Genomic DNA, 16,869 nt, shown 5'->3' with positions numbered 1-16,869 from the left:
CATGGGAAGTCCACTCAAGGGTCAGATTTAGGACTGGAAGAGACCTTAGAGACTCTTTAATCCAACTCCTTCATTTTGTTTTTTCAGAAGAGGAAGCTGAGTCCTAAGGAAGTTAAATGCTCAAAGTGTCAGAGGTAGCAAGTAGCAGAGGCAGGATTTAAACCCAGGACTTCTGACTCCAAATACAGCATTCTTGCCATCACACCACTAGGGTTGAAGAAGAAAGACCATAAATCATAGTTAGATCTGGAAGGTACCTCAGAGGACTTCTAATTCCAATGTCCTCATTTTACAGATGAGGAAGGAGGTTAAGGGACCTGCCTAGGATCATACAGCTGAATGACTCTAAAATGAGATCAATCCACATTGGTTGATGGGGCTATGACTGGGGAAGTAGATTCTAAACAATAACCCTAGTGCAAATATTAATAATATGGAAATGAGTCTTCATCAATGACACATATAAAATCCAGTGGAATTGTGCTTCAGCTATGGGGGGAGGGGGGTTTGAAGGGAGGAAAAAAACATGAGTTTTGTAACCATTGGAAAATATTCTAAATGATCTAATTAAATAATTTTTTTAAATCTCCCATAAAAAATAAATAAAATAAGATCAATCTTACAAATCCAAGGATGCTAAAGACAGGAAGTGATGTCCCATTTACATCAGAATATTTCTAGCAGGACTATTCATGGTAGTCAAGAACTGGAAACAAAATATAGATATATAGGGAGAAAGGGATAGGAAGGGAAGATAACAAACAATTATCTTGGTGCCAAGTACCATGCTAGGCTCTTGACAGAAATTATTTTATTTGAAACTCCCAATAACCCTGGGAGTAAGTTCTATTATGATTCCCATTTTATAATTGAAGAAACTGAGGCAGACAGAAATTGAATGACTTACCCAGGGCTCACTCAGCTGCTAAATATATAAGGCCAAATTTGAATTCAAATTGTGGTATGTTCATATAATGGAATTATTGGGTAAACCTTAAGAAATTATCAATATTGGGGGCATCTGGGTATCTCAGTGGACTGAGAGTCTGGCCTAGAGACAGAAGGTCCTAGATTCAAATCTGGCCTCAGACACTTCCTGGACATGTCACTTCACTCCCATTGCCTAGCCCTTACTGCTCAATACAATACACATTATTGATTCTAAGATGTAAGGTAAAGGTTGGGGGGGAAATGATCAATGTGAGGAATGGAAAGAAGCATGGGAAGACCTATATGAATAGTGGCAGAGTAAAGCAGAGCCAGGAAAATAATATTCACAATGACTATAGCAGTGGAAATGGAAATAACAAAAAACCTTGAATACTATTGCAATTATAAGTAATTTTCACCCTAGAAGAGAGATTGAAAAAATATACCTCCTCCCCCACTTTGAGAGGGGTGGGGGGACTTTGGATGTGAAACATTATATATTCCATCAGATTCAGCTGACACACTGGTTAATTTTGATGAATTGCATTTCCCCCCTTCTTTCACTAGAATTATTCTTTACAAGGGGGTTATTGTTTGGTCATTTTTCAGTCATATTCAACTCTTCATGAACCCATTTGGAGTTTTCTTGGCAAAGATACTGGGGTGGTTTCTCCAGCTCATTTTATAGGTGAGGAAACTGAGGCAAATTGGTTCAAGTGATTGGTCAAGAGTCACTCAGTAAGTGTCCAAGGCCAGATATGAACTCATGAAGGTGAGTCTTCCTGACTCCAGGCCTGGTACTCTATTCACCACTTAGCTGCCCTTCCAGGTTAGGGAGAGATATATTAGGAAATAAAGATAGTATAAAAACCAAATACTTCAATATATTTTGTTTAAAAAACAGAAAGAAAAAATAGAAAACGTTGATGTTGAAGAGAGGTAAGAAGATGGGCCAAATGTTACAGTTTTGGTAGATCTGTAAAGCAGTTTAAAAGTTCTGCATTTTCATTTGGAATTATATAAAAAAGTCACTAAACTCCCCATACCCATTTGACCCAGCAATCTCACTACTTGGAAATCAAAGAAAATCAAAGACAGAACTATTCATAGTAGCAGTCTTTGTGGTAGCAAAGAGAAGGAAACAATTTACCTTCCCATCCATTGGAGAATGGCTAAAACAAATTAGAGCATATGACTAAAATGAAATGTTATTATGCAATAGCAAGTGAGATATATGAGGAATTCTGAGAAATGAGGGGAAGTATATATTAACTGAAAAAAAGAGCACAATGAGCAGAACTAAAAACTACATAGGCAATGATTGAAACACTATACATGAAAAGTCCAATAACCAAAAAAGAACCTAGAGAAATGATAATGAAATGTCTTCTCCCATGTGTGAGAGGAGGGCAGCTAGCTACTGATACAGAATATTGAACCCACTGCCGGACAAAGTCTCTATGTCAAATGTTGCTTAATTGCTTTCCTTTGTCCAAAAAAAGAGTTCATTACAGTGAGAGGAAGAATGGCTGATGTAAAGACAAAACACATCAATAAAGCAAACTTTAAATTTTTTAAATAAATAAAGTCACTTGTTTGGATATACAAAAATAAACAACTATCTTGAAAATTTGTACCCATCATCTTGCCCTTGTAGGTCCTTCTTTGAAAATAAGAAGATACATTTCTTTAGCATGCAGAATTGAAATATATCTAGATTACATAGGATACATTTTAGCTCGAAAACAAATGTGCATATCATTGTTTCTCAAGAGGGAAAGCAGTTCAATCAGAAAGAAATTTAGCTTTCTTAGCTTTGAAGGAGAGCTCATAAATGCCTTTTACGGACAGAGTAGACATACATACAAAAAGGAGATAAAATAGGGGCCATAAGATGATACACAAGACTGAGGTCAGATATGAAGGCTGACACTTGCAGAAATTTCTGTAGGCCTGCTAGGCTAGGGTTTTTCAAAGAAGAGTCTTCAGACTTGGTCCTTCCCTGTCCCTCTGAGAAGACCAGGTATTCTTTGGTGACTACCATTTTTCCTCTTAAAAGGTCCATTGGATGTACACAGGATTATAAGATTTAATGCCAGAAAAGACTTTATATAGAGATCACTTGTCCATCTCTTCATTTTACAAATGAGGAAAATGAGACCCAAAGAGAAGAAATGTCTTGCCCAAGCTCACATGGGTAGCAGGTCCAATATTCTAACCCAGGTGCTCTGAGACCAAATGCAGTGCCCTTCTAGAGGAAATGGTGTGGAAAGCATTGGCCCTGGAGTCAACAAGACAAAGTAAAAATCCTGCCTCAGATACTTTCTAGTTGTGTGACCCTGAAAAATTCACTTAACCTCTGTCTGCCTCATTTTCTTTAGCTGTAAAATAAGAATAATAATAACATCTACCTCTCAAAGTTGTCATGAGGATTAACTGAGATTTAAGCACTGCTTAAAGTGCTGTATAAATACTAGCTACATCAGTGTTTTTATGTCCAGATTTTACTTGGATAGAAATATTGGTGGGAAAAGGGGGAGCCCTGGCACCCTCACTGTGAACTCTAGGAGAGCACCTTCTTCAATGATTCCCCCAAGCATTTCAAGGATTTCTTAGATCCTTGGACCATTGGGCTCAAGAAGAAGGAAGGGATCCCATTCAACTGTTACTCTCTAGGACTATCCTATCTAAAACAAGACACGACAAGACAAGAGGATAAGAAAGGGCTCTGAAGAAATCAGGGCTGGGAGCCCAGTCCTTCCTTCCTCACCCTCAGCATGTCCTACAACAAAAGATTTGCTTCTTGGCTGCCCCCTGCAGGACTACAGCTGGCCTGTACAGTCTCCAGATATGGAAGAAGGGCCAAGGAAGGGGTGTTTCTGGTCCAAGGTGGGGCTCTAGGGAGGAGACTATATACCTTACTCAGAGCACATTTATTGGGAACTTATGGGAGGCTGTGGAGAAGAGTCACAGAGGATGGGTAGACATGGGTAGGGTAGAATCTGCCTGTTGGAGGGAGTCTCTACACTGGTGAGATTATAGGTCCGTTGGCATATTGAAGTGAGGAAGACAGTCCTCCTATTCCAGCCCCCAGGACACCTTGTTGTTGTTGTTCAGTTGTGTACTGGACTGGTTTACCATTTCCTTCTCCAGTTGATTTTACTGATGAGAAAACTGAGGCAAACAGAGTTAAGTGACTTACCCAGGGCTGCAGAGCTAGTAAGTGTCTGAGACTAAATTTAAACTCAGGAGAGGAATCTTCCTCACTCCTGACCTGGCACTCTATCCACTCTACCACTTAACTGACTCATAGTTTTAGGACACCTTGACTCCATTTAAAATATATTTCTCCTCCCTTGTGGCTCATAGCCCACATTCTTTCCCCTTTCCCTAGAACAGACTCTTCTAACTCTTCCATCTTTTGATGTTGGGAAGCAAATAAAATGCCCGGCCTGAATTCAGAACTCATCTTTATAAATTTAAATCTGTCATCAGACATGCGACCGTAGGTAAATCACTTAATCCTGTTGGCCTCAGTTTCCTCATCTGTAAAATAAGCTGGAAAAGGAAATAGCAAACCACTCCAGTCTTTGTGAAGAAAATCCCAAATGGGGTCTCAAAGGCTCAACATAAGTGAATCAATTGACCTAACAACTTAAGTTAACAACTTAATACTGACTGTATGCACCAACCAAATAATTAGGACAAGGATTTGTCTATTATTCCTTTGGCTCTGGGTTATAGTTCTTAGGGTCCTCAGAGGAATCTAAGATGGAAAGAGGCAGCATGGATGTAATAGAAAGAACTCTAAAACTGGGAATTGGAGGACCCAGGCTAAAATCCAACTTCTGTTGCTTCCTAGCTGAGTGAGCTTGGGAAAGTCCTTTTACTCCTTTGAGATCAAGAACACAAGTCTCCATAAAATAGAATCTCTAAGTTCCCTTCCAGCTCCATGCCACTGTAGATATCTGTCAGAGTAAGTCAAGACATTAAGTATTTTTCAAGCACATACTGTGTGCTAAATGTGAGGAATTTTTCAAAAGGCAAACAAGGTCTCTGCTCTCAAAGGGCTAATAATTAATATGACTCCTTTCAGATCTCACCTGAGGATCCCAGAGTTTCTTTCTCTGTTGCTTTTCTTTGGTACTTTTTTAGAGATCTCTTGTATTAAATCGGGGACCATACTAGTTTCCCAATACCCATGGGCAGCCCTGCTAAGAAACAAATTATGTGTCTGCACTGGCAAGGGAAAGAAACTTGGAAGGAGGGCAGAGAAGATTTATGGGAATGACAATGTTTACACACGGGCCTTTCTACCAAGAATGCTCAAGCATCTACAAGGAACTCTGGAGCTGATGGAGAGAAAACCTCCAAAGTTAAACTGAACTGAAATTCAGTCTGTTCACTCTAGCTCTCTGAGCACCTGGCCAGAGAGAAATCTGCTTATTTATAGCAGATCTGGTGAGTGATGCCAGGCAGAAGAAGCTGGTTATTGGCAGGGACATCTCTGGAGATCCCGCCCCCTGCCCTAAGGCTTCCCAGTTTGTGGAATGACGCCTTGGCTATTGCTGAGTGTTTCCTTCTCCCAGTCTGTTCTCCAAGATGGAATGGGAGACTCCTTTGGGCTGGTGCCCCTTGGCTTTCCTAGCATGCTCACATGAGATTCTTCACCACACCCTGATTATTACAAAGTAGCTCATGGAAAGCCAAGGATACTGCTTTGCACTGGTGTGGAGAGGGTGTGCCTCAGGTCTGTCCCAATAGGGTGACTTGGACACCTTTAGGGGATCAGAAAGTGTTCTAAGCTCTCCAAGCCAATTGTCAAGCAATAAATACCAATCAAGACCATTAGCAGGTCTAAATTGAGATTTACTTTGCTTCTAGTGGGTTCAAGAACAGAAACCCATTCCATAGGATCAGAGAAAAATTTTTTTTTTACTTTTACTTTCTATCCTGGTAATAAATCTAAGACTGAAGGGCAATGGCTAGGCAAAGTGTTGAATGACTTGTCAAGGGGTTACTTAGCTAGGAAGCATCTGAGGCAAGACCTGAACCTAGGTCCTCCTGACTCCAAGCCTGGCACTCTATCCACTGTGCCACTTAGCTGTCCCTCTCATCATCTTGTGGAGGAAGAAACCGAGATCCAAAGAAGGGAAATCATTTGTGTAAGGACATTGAAAGGAAGGAAAGGAGGTGGAATCACATTCCCCAGGATTTGCCTAGAAAGGCTAAGTACCCAGTGCCATGCCAGGCAAAGTGGGCATCTAATGAATGCTTTGGGCAATTGTCTCAAGAAAAGAGATTGATATCAAAAATACATTTGCAGGAAAACTTTATTGAATTGTTATCATGGTATGAGAATATGAGACATGAGAGAGAGAAAGAGAGAAAGACATGGAAGAATACCCTCTCCCTTCATGAAAGGGAATATCACAATTAGATGGAAGAGATAGCTAAACAAGAGAGAAGAGCCTTCATCATCAGCCCTCCTGTGCCCAATGACCAGGGACAGCAAGTAGAGGGAGCTGGGTGGGCCAAGCAGATGTTCCTTAGAAGCTTATGATTTCTCATTCCTCTTGCCATCATGTGTGTGGTGACTGGTGGAGGAAGGGAGGGGCCATAGACTGGGCAGATTTATGGCCTGCGGGTACCGGCAGAAACATTAGCGCTGCTGCTGCTGTTGCTGCTGATAGAGGCTGAGAAAGGAAGGAGACAATGTCATTCAAGAAAGTCATCTATTCCCACCCATAAGTGACACCCACCACAAAGCATGGAAAGGTTCTACAGGGACACCTTGATTAGACAGATGATTCAGGGGACAAAAGCTAGGTTTTTCTATACTAAAGAGAGAATACCCCAGGCTGTTTCAGAGATCATCAGTGACTGGCAGGGAGAACACTATTTGGTCATGAATAAGGCAGCCTTCATAGCTCCTAGAGTGCTTGGGAATTCAGAACTGTCTCCTTTGCCCTTAAGGAAAGGGATTCCACTCACATTTTCCCCAACCCAACTCCACCCCACCTAACCGCACCCACACCAGAGAGCTGAATTCGCTTACTTGTTCCAGAGGTGGTGAAGCCAGTCATCCTATAAGAAAGAGGAGAAAAATAGGAATGGATAACAGTCCAAAAAAAAAAACAGGACAGAAAACAAGAAGCACCTTCCTTTCCCAGTTGCCAGAGGAGCTAAATGAGTCTGGTCTGAAAACTTCTGGATTTTATTCATTAGCTCAGTTGCCCCCTAGATTGAGAGGGATCCAAGTCTTTTATTGTTCCTCAGATTCTGACTCTTGTCTAAATGGAGATAGTTTGGCTGTTGGGACATTTAGGAATATGCTGAAAGTCATAGATCTTTAAGGGTTGGAGAGAAGTTCAAATTCCCATTCAAAGCCTTGAGGCTTTTCCTCAATGTGCCAAATAGTCTCTTCTTGTAACCAAAGTGGCCATGTCTTGCCTGGACCTCACCTTGAGACTTCGAGCATATCATGAATTATTATTGTTGTTCATTAAGCTTCCCTGAATTTATCTGAGCTTTTTTTTTTACTCTTGAATATGCTGCAATTTAAGAAAATTTGTGGATTCAGAGGGCTAAATTAGAAAGCTAGTGCCAACTCTAAACACTGACAAAATATTGCTGAATGAGACATCTTCCCTGAACTGGGAAACAAGAGCTGGATGTTCCAGTGGATGGAGCACTGGGTCGGGGTCAGTAAATCCTGAACTCAAATATGGACTCAGACACTTTTAGATCCCAGATAGGTAGACAAGTCACTAACCTCTTTTACTTCAGCTTTCCCAACTGCAAAATGGGAATAATAATAGTACCTACTTCACAGGGTTGTGGTGAGGGTCAAATGAGATATTTGTAGAGTGCCTGCTATATAGAAGGCATTATATAAATGCTCCTTCTCTTCTCCCTCTTCCCTAATCCAAACTCTCACTTAATTTACTAGCTTATGTGACTTTGGACATGACAAAAGTTCATAGAATTGGAGCAGGGAAGGATCTTTAAGACCATTAAGTCCATTCCACCCATCCCTGTTTTACAGATGAGGAAACCAAGGTTAAGTGGTTTGCCAAGAGTCAGACAAACTGTCAGTGTCTGGAGCATAATTTGAACCCAGATCTTCCTGATTCTAAGTCTAGTGCTGTATCCATTATACCATATTGCTTCTTGAGTCATTTCCTTTCTCTAAAGTTTTTGTGTGTGTGTGTGTGTGACAGTCAGGTGCAATAATATCTGGGAAAGCACTTTGAAAATTATAAAGTAATAAAAATAACAAATAAGGGATGATTGCTATTAGTAGTATTGCTTCCCAGAGTGTGAGGTACTAGATACTCGGTGCTTACTTGGAGTCCTGGCCATCCAGCAGGCTACGATATGTGGCAATCTCCTGCTCCAGGCGGGTCTTGATGTCCAAGAGCATCTTGTATTCCTGGTTCTGGCATTCCATCTCACTACGAATATCACTCAGCTGAGCCTCAATGCTGCTGATGAGTCCCTGGATTTGTTGCAGCTGCATGGCATAGCGGCACTCCGTCTCTGCCACAGAAGCCTCCAGCCCAGCTTTCTGTCAAGGAAACCAATAACAGGTTCAGGAGGTGGGTGGCAGCCCATTGCAGAGTCCAGCGGGCAGGGAGTCGCCCAGGATAGGATTGCCCACATACCATGCTGAGCTGAGACTGCAGCTCAATCTCCAGCCCCTGGAGTGTGCGTCTCAGTTCAGTGATCTCAGTCTTGCTGGTCTGGATCATTTCGGTGTTAGTAGTGACTTCCTTGTTCAGCTCTTCACTCTGGGAGGGGTGGAAATCAAAGATGAAGCATCTAAACAAAGATTATGACCCTAAGAGCAAATCAAGAAGCTATATCCCCAGATCTGGAGAAAACCAAGATCTGTAGGGTAAAGGGATTAGGATACCTTCTGCTGGAACCAATTCTCAGCATCCCGGCGGTTCTTCTCTGCCAAGGCCTCGTACTGCTCTCTCATCTCAGCCAATGTACGGGTCAGATCAATGCCAGGGGTAGCATCCATCTCCACGTTGACCTGGCCCACCACCTGGTTGCTGTATTCCTTCATTTCCTATGGAGATGGAGAAAACTAGAGTTCATTCTTCCCCTTCTCAGCTCCTATTATAACTAAATCCCATACCTAAGTCTTGGCAGGGGTGATCAAGCTCCAAGGGATACCATTCTGTCTGGATGAGGCTACCTAGCTGATGGACTCAGGTGTAAACAATTCAAGCTATTCCTCCCACTCACTCCCTCACCTCTTCATGGTTCTTCTTGATGTAGGCCAGCTCCTCATTCAGACCCTCAATCTGCATCTCCAAGTCTGTCTTGGAAAGGGTCAGCTCATCCAGCACCCTGCGCAGGCCATTGATGTCAGCCTCCACACTCTGGCGCAGGGTTAGTTCATTCTCATACCTAGAAGGTGAGAAAACCAAAAATTTTAATAACTCTTGAATGAAATCAGACACCGTCCCTCCCTGAGCTACTAGTACTCTTTCTTCCAGAGCTCCTTATTCCATATTTCTCATGTCCCAACTGCCAATCCCATCTTTCCAGTGTGACAGATGGTCTGAAATAAGAAGCAGTTAAAAAAGCAGAAAGCAGAGAGAGAGAGAGAGAGAGAGACTTACTTGAGCCTGAAGTCATCAGCAGCCAACCTGGCATTGTCAATCTCCAGAATGGTACGAGAGTTGTCAATAGTGGCTTCCTGGATCTGTGTAAGATGGGAGACAGTGGTCTCTATAAGTACTTTTGGTTTGGGAGGCAATTCCTGGCTGAATGACCTTAAGCAAGTCATTTCCCTATCCTGACCCTCAGTTTACTCCATCAAAAAAGGAGCAGGGATGAGCTCTTCAATCCTTAGCATTCTATGATTCTATAATTCTAAACTTCTATAGGGGATGGGAAAAAGAGGGCTGAAAAGGACCCTGCAAGTGCATTTTAAGGAAGAGATTCCGACCATGGCTATTAAGACAGGAAGACAGGGAATGGCGCCTGGGTACTATCTCCTTTTCTCTAGACAAACATTCCCACTTGTCATCAATCAGGCAACATTCCTCAGAGTGAGAGATAGGTCTCTCAGATGGTCTGTGGCCCTACTCTTTGGAATGCTGAGAAGCAGCTCAGCCTACCCCTGCATCTTTAAAATATCTCAAGTAGAGCTTGAGATTCCTAGGAACATTGGATTTCAAGCTAGAAGGGACCTTAGAAGTCACCTAAGGAAAGGCAGGGTATAGAGAACTAGCTGGATTCAGGAAAACCTGGGTTCAAATCTTACCTTAGACATTTATTAGCTCCTACCACATAGGGCCATTATAAGGATCTAAAAGAACTAACAGATGTGAATCACTTTTGTAAGCTTCAAGGTGCTAAATAAATGGCTATTTATTATCTGGCCCAACCCCCTTATTTTATGGAGAAGAAAACTGAGACCCACTGAGGTTAAATTGCCATCTGAGGGATCTATAGCAATGGCCCCTACTTAGGATTCTTCATCTTCTCTTCTGGATTCCAGAAGTGCTGAGGACTCAACCCTACCCCACCCTAAAGGAGGACTCTGCTCTTGTCTCAGCATGCTATCACAAATATGACAAGCAGGGCACAAAAGTGGGATTAGGACTCCCAAAGAGGTCTGCCTCTCTTTATCAATGCTTCCCTTTTCTTTGGTCCTGATTGACCATGAAAAAGTAAATAGGACAGCAGAAAACTGTCCAGCTATTCCTTGACCAATGACCTAGCCTACATCCCTCTGAACTCTCAAAACTGTTATCAGTTTCTAAAGAAGCCAAGAAGCTTGGATTATAAGGTTAGCATCCCTGAGAAACTGAATGTTTATAAAGCAGTAAAGCTTTCCTCTTGAGTAATAGCTGTAGTAAAAAATTAACTGTGGGATGAAATGCATGGCATAAATAACCCCATTAGGAACAGAGGCTGCATGGCAAATCATTATAACATCCCCTGAAGGGAGGGTGAGATTCCATCCACAATAGAGCTGTGATTCTATGACCTTTGACCATCAAGACTTCCAGGGAGAGAATAACCTACTGCTGTCTCTGCTAGACTCCAAAGTCTCACCTTTGCCCGGAGCTCCTCAATGGTCTTATAATAGGGACTATAATCCTTCTCAGGGCTTGTGGGGCTTTGCTTCAGATGCCAGTCCCGGATCTTGACCTCCAGGTCAGCATTGGCTTCTTCAAGAGCTCGTACTTTGTCCAGGTAGGATGCCAGGCGGTCATTGAGGTTCTGCATGGTGATCTTCTCATTGCCAGTCAAGAGGCCACCATCTCCACCACCCAAGTCAAAGCCACCACCAAAGGAACCTCCAAAGCTTCCTCCAAATCCACCTCCAGCACCACCACAGAAGCCCCCACCAAAACCACTACCAGCTCCTCCACCAAAGCCACAGCTCATTCCACCACCATAGCCCCCCATTGACCCAGAGGACACAAACCTAGATGAGCAGCTAGACATACCACGACCTCCTCCCAGCTGGCAAGAGCCACCACCAAAACCACTTCCATAAGTGGAAGAAGAGGTCTGAAGACGGCAACTCATGGCTATAGCAGCTAGAGATCCTGGGTTAGGCTTTTGTTTAGCTTGAGCTAGACCCAAGGGTATGTGACTCTTCCCTGAAACAGGGCCCCTTTTATACACCTTCCATGGAGGTTGGATGGTGGCCCCTCCTCTCTTCCCCACCCTCGAGGTCCATGCCAATGACACTCCTGTTTCTCTAAAGCCCAGTTGCCTCTCAGTATCTCAGGGTGGGTAGTGGCTTTTTGGGGTGTTTTTTTTTAATCCTATAACAAAGGAGATGATTCAGAGTGAATGATGTTTTGCTTGAGACTACCTTTTTGACAATTGAAATCATTTCACCTCTGCACTCAAGAGGCAAACTTCCACAGGTCTTCCAACCCCACCCAGTATTAGAAGGACACCATAGGAGCAAAGGCCTACAGAGATGTCTTGTCAATAGAAAGCAACCCTTTGCATTTTCAGCAGGACCCCAACCTCCCCTGGTGCTGCCTCCAAACCTAGCTATGACTTTTGTGACCTATACTTCATTGGATAGAATCCTTTTTTTTTCTTACTTCTTCTACTCTGAGTCCCAAGATGGCCCACAAGAACACACTCTCTCCTTATTGCCATAGAATCAGGTGTATTCCTGAATTCGCATACACACAATGCAGTAAGGTCCAGGTGATTCTCAAGTCTCCAAGTCCATCACATAATCCCACCCCTACATAGTAACTCTATTATTATTGTTCAGCTATTTCTCAGCCCTGTCCAACTCTTCATAACCCCATCTGGAGTTTTCTTGGCAGAGATACTGGAATAATTTGCCATTTCCTTCTCCAGCTCACTTTACAGATGAGGAAACTGAGGCAAACAGGTCTGATTTGCCCAGGGTCACACAGCTAGTATCTGAGGCTGGATTTGAACTCACAAAGTTCAGTCTTCCTGACTCCAGGCCCAGCACTCTATTCACTGAGTTACCTAGTTGCTCCAAGCCTCAATGGATACAATCTTTTTTTCTTATTCCATTCTGGGTCCCAAAATGTCCCAAAGATTCACTCTCTTTTTAGTGTCATCGAATCAGGTGTATATCTATATACATATACACACACATAGACAGACAATGCAATAAGGTACAGCTGATTCTCATGTCTCCAAGTCCATCACATAATCCCACCTCTGATGTGAACTCTGCTGTTGTTTAGTCATTTTTCAGCTATGTCCAACTCTTTGTGGCCCCATTTGGGGGTGGAGGGTTTGGGCAGAAATACTGGAATAGTTTGCCATCGCTTTCTCCAGCTCATTTTACAGATGAGGAAACTGAGGCAAACAGGGCAAAGTGACTTGCCTAGGGTCACAGTTAGTAAGTATCTGAGGCCACATTTGAACTCCGGTCTTCCTGACTCAGGGCCCAGAAATCTCTCCACTGAATCACCTGGTTCCCCTAAACTCTAACTGAATCTGCCTTGAACTAATTCCATGATCCTGGACAAATCACAACTTCAGTGAACTGAGTTTCTTCAAGGATCATAGGATCATTGATTAGATTTGCAGTTGGAAGGGACCTCAGAAGTCATCTAGTTCAACCCCTTTATTTTACAGATGGAAAACCATTGGTTCTGCAAGCCAAAAAAAGTAGGTGACTTGTTCAAGGTTACACTGGTAGTAAATAGCAATGATAATAATAATCAATATTTTTCTAGGACATTAGATTTTCCATATTTAATCCCTATAACAACCTGGGGCAGAGGCAAAGGAGGAGCACTAACCTTGAACCTATTTTTCAGGTGAAAAAACTAAGGCTGAGAAAAGGAGCTTGTACTAACTTCATGGTATTGTTATGAGGCACAACATTTAAAAATGTATATAAAACTATTGTGATGCTAACGGAAATAGAGACAATGAAATAAACATAACAAGATATAGTGGAGGCAGAATTAACAGAAGCAAAAAAACAAGAGACCAAGGGTTCACAAACTATGAGAAGTCTCCATGCCTACATCATAAATATTTTCATTCAGGAACTCAGGAGGCATTTGATATGGAAAGTACCAATTATCCTCATTAAAAGCAAAATTGGGAGCAGCAAAGTGTCTCAGTGGATAGAGAGCCAGGCCTGGAAACCAGAAGTCCTGGGTTCAAATGTGGCCTCAGATACTGGGCAAGTCACTTAACCCCAACTGCCTAGTTTTTTGTTTTTTGTTTTTTTTTTACCACTCTTCTGCCTTGAATCTAATACTTAGTAGCGATTCTAAGACAGAAGGTAAGGGTTTAAATTTTTTTTTAAGATGGGGAATGAATGGTTACTTATGTGGGTTCTTTCTGAATCTTCCATGTAATCAGATTCTCAATTTGTTAAGAAAACTATCTCAACTGATATGCTGTGGTACAATAGAATGAAATGGACTTCTCCATTAGTGGCAGTGCAGTGATCCTGAACAACCTGGAGGGATCTATGAGAAAGAACACTATCCACATTCAGAGGAAAAACTGTGGGAGTAGAAACACAGAAGAAAAACAATGCTTGATCACATGGGTCGAGGGGATATGATTGGGGATGTGGACTCTAAATGAACATCCTAGTGCAAACATCAACAACATGGAAACAGGTTCTGATCAAGGACACATGTAATACCCAATGGAATTGTGCATTGGCTATGGGAAGAGTGGGGGGAGGGGAGGGAGGGAAAGAATATGATTCTTGTAACCAAGGAATAATGTTCTAAATTTACTAAATTAATTAATTATTTGAAACTATCTCAAAATATCAAATTAGAAAAGTAAAAATATATGTCATTTAAATACTAAACTGTTAACATTGAAAAAACAGGAAAGAAACAAAACAAATCAACAGAGTATCACCATTTCCTAAGCAAATTTAATGAAGGTAAATCAATCATCAAAAAAGAGGCTAAATGTGCTCTTTATGGCAGCAAAAATTTGAAAAATGAGGGGATGCCCTTCCATTGAGGAATAGCTGGACAAATTATGGTATCTGTTAGTGATGGAATACTACTGTGCTGAAAGCAATAATGAACTGGGGGGATTCCATCGTGAATTGGAACGATCTCCAGGAAGTGATGCAGAGCGAAAGGAGCAGAACCAGGAGAACAATGTACACAGAGACGGATAAACTGTGGCACAATCAAGTGTAATGGACTTCTATACTAGCAGCAATTTGGAGGGACAAAAGAGCACTATCCACACCCAGAGAAAGAACTGTGGGAACAGAAACACAGAAGAAAAACAACTGCTCATTCACATGTGTCGATGGGGATATGATTGGGGATGTAGATTCTAAACAATCACCCCAGTGCAAACAACAACATGGAAAAAGGTCTTCATCAATACATATGAAATATGTAAAACCCAGTGGAATTTCGCATTGGCTATGGGGGAGAGAGAAGGGGGGGGGGGGAGAACATGAATCATGTAACCATGGAAAAATATTAATTAATTAAATTTCAGGCTTAAAAACAAAAATAAATAAATAAATAAAATGTATATAAAAAGCTTGTGAATCTTAAACCTTAATAATAGCTCACATTAACATATCACTTTAAATACTATCCCATTTCATTCCCACAACAGCCCCATGAAGTAGATATAATTACAATCCACATATTGTGTTTGTTTAGTCTTTTCAGTCACATCCAATTCCTCCTGAACCCATTTGGTGTTTTCTTGACAAAGATATGGGAAGGGTTTGTCATTTCCTTCTCCAGCTCATTTGACAGATAAGAAAATGGAGGCAAACAGAGGTTAAGTGACTTAGCCAACATTACATGATGAGAACAAGAACAATTTATTTAGCTCTTTATGGTTTACAAAGCACTTTACATCTGTTATCTCATTTCGACCCTCACAACAATCCTGGGAGGAGTTGCTATTATTATCTCCATTTTATGGATGAGAAAACTGAGGCAGATAAAAGTTAAATGATTTGCTCAGGGTCACACAGCAAGCAATTATCTCAAGTTCAATCCGAACTGAGATCTTGAATCTTAGACCATCCATGGGCACGGAGAGAGAGGAGAGAAAGAAAGAGAGAGAGAGAAAGAGAGAGAGAGAGGGGGTCCTGCCTCGAGGAACTTACATTTGAAAAAATATGCTGCAAACTACAAAATATATAAACTAGTATTATCTCTGTGCTAGCTGGGTGTCCCAGCGGATTGAAAGCCAGGCCTGGAATCAGGAGGTTCAAATTCAAATTTGGTCTCAGACACTTCCTAGTTGTGTGACCCTGGGCAAGTCACTTAACCCCCATTGTCCAACCCTTACTGTTCTTCTGCCTTGAAACCAATACACAGTATCAATTCTAAGAAATTTTTAAAAAGATATCTCTGACTAAGCAAGTTGATTAGTTATAATTGTGGTCAATGTTAATATTTTATCACATTAAAATAATAAAACATTTTAAGAGTTCCTCCTCGCCTGGCTGTTTTTCTGAAATGAGACTAGAACCTGAAGAGTAATGAATATATTCTTTACATTCATAGAATGAACAGAACAAGGGACATGGATGTACAGCAGTATGGTCAAGGAGACAAAAGATGCTCAACCGCAAAGGGAGCAAGGGAAACAGACTTTTTTATCTGGAGTCAATGTGGAGTTAGCACTTTCTACAATGGACACCAGATAAGAGTCCTTGAACCTTGGTCCAGAACTGGGAAATGTTTCCAGAAACCTCTCTCTTGGGCTGAAGCACACACATATACATACATGCACACATATACACACATTCCCTTCAACAAGAGCCCTGGAGTGAAATAAGTTTTCACAGCTCAAATTCACAATGACTAGGTCAAAATTTGCAAGGGGAAGTTCCTTGTCCAAAGTGAGAGGCTGGGGGGGTTGGGGGGGAAGCATCTCCTCCAATCTTGGACCCAGACAGACAAGAATAGCCCAGAAGTTTCCCCATGAGAAATGAGAATGATGAAAACTTTGGGGCTCTGGTCATAATGGAGATGGTCAAGCCAGAGTAAGAGAGCCCCCAAAGACTGAGGAGTCCCAAAGACTAGCCAGCAGGTTTCCAAAGCTACTCAGGAGAGAGATCTGCTACAGAGGAAGATGGCAGTGCTCTTGGAGACTTTGAAGAAGGAGGAGAAGGGCAAGAAAGAGCATGGATTTGATGTGCCCTCCTAGAGACATATGGATTCAGGAAGGGAGAGGATCAAGAGTAATAATGGAGCTATATGACCTCAGAGCTTTAAGCATCACTTCCCACAGTGTTCCTCCACCCCTGAAAAAGCTCCAGTCATGCCCATTTTGAAGTGCCTGGTTTGCAGAAGATATATGTTGCCCCCAGCAACCCCTACAGCAATCCTGGGAGGTAACACACAAAGGAAATGGTATAGATTAATACAGGCTTCAGACCAGCATCATCCAATCATAGATGGTACATCAAAAGTCATCTGG

General features: G+C 41.9%; 1 protein-coding gene across 1 annotated transcript; it reads right to left on the bottom strand.

Moving 5' to 3' along the window:
* Positions 1–6,245: 6,245 nt before the first annotated feature.
* On the bottom strand, positions 6,246–11,566 carry LOC100617719 (keratin, type I cytoskeletal 13). Its single transcript, XM_003340252.4, has 8 exons — positions 11,014–11,566; positions 9,570–9,652; positions 9,198–9,354; positions 8,849–9,010; positions 8,598–8,723; positions 8,280–8,500; positions 6,989–7,017; positions 6,246–6,626 (listed from the first exon to the last, which is right to left on the bottom strand). The coding sequence occupies exons 1-8, from the start codon at positions 11,491–11,493 to the stop codon at positions 6,565–6,567; spliced, it is 1,320 nt and encodes a 439-aa protein (XP_003340300.2). The 5' UTR covers positions 11,494–11,566; the 3' UTR covers positions 6,246–6,564.
* Between the last annotated feature and the right edge of the window lie 5,303 nt (positions 11,567–16,869).

This window comes from Monodelphis domestica, chromosome 2 (assembly GCF_027887165.1).
Source record: "Monodelphis domestica isolate mMonDom1 chromosome 2, mMonDom1.pri, whole genome shotgun sequence".
Taxonomy (NCBI): Eukaryota; Metazoa; Chordata; class Mammalia; order Didelphimorphia; family Didelphidae; genus Monodelphis; species Monodelphis domestica.
This window is presented reverse-complemented; position numbering and strand designations above follow the sequence as displayed.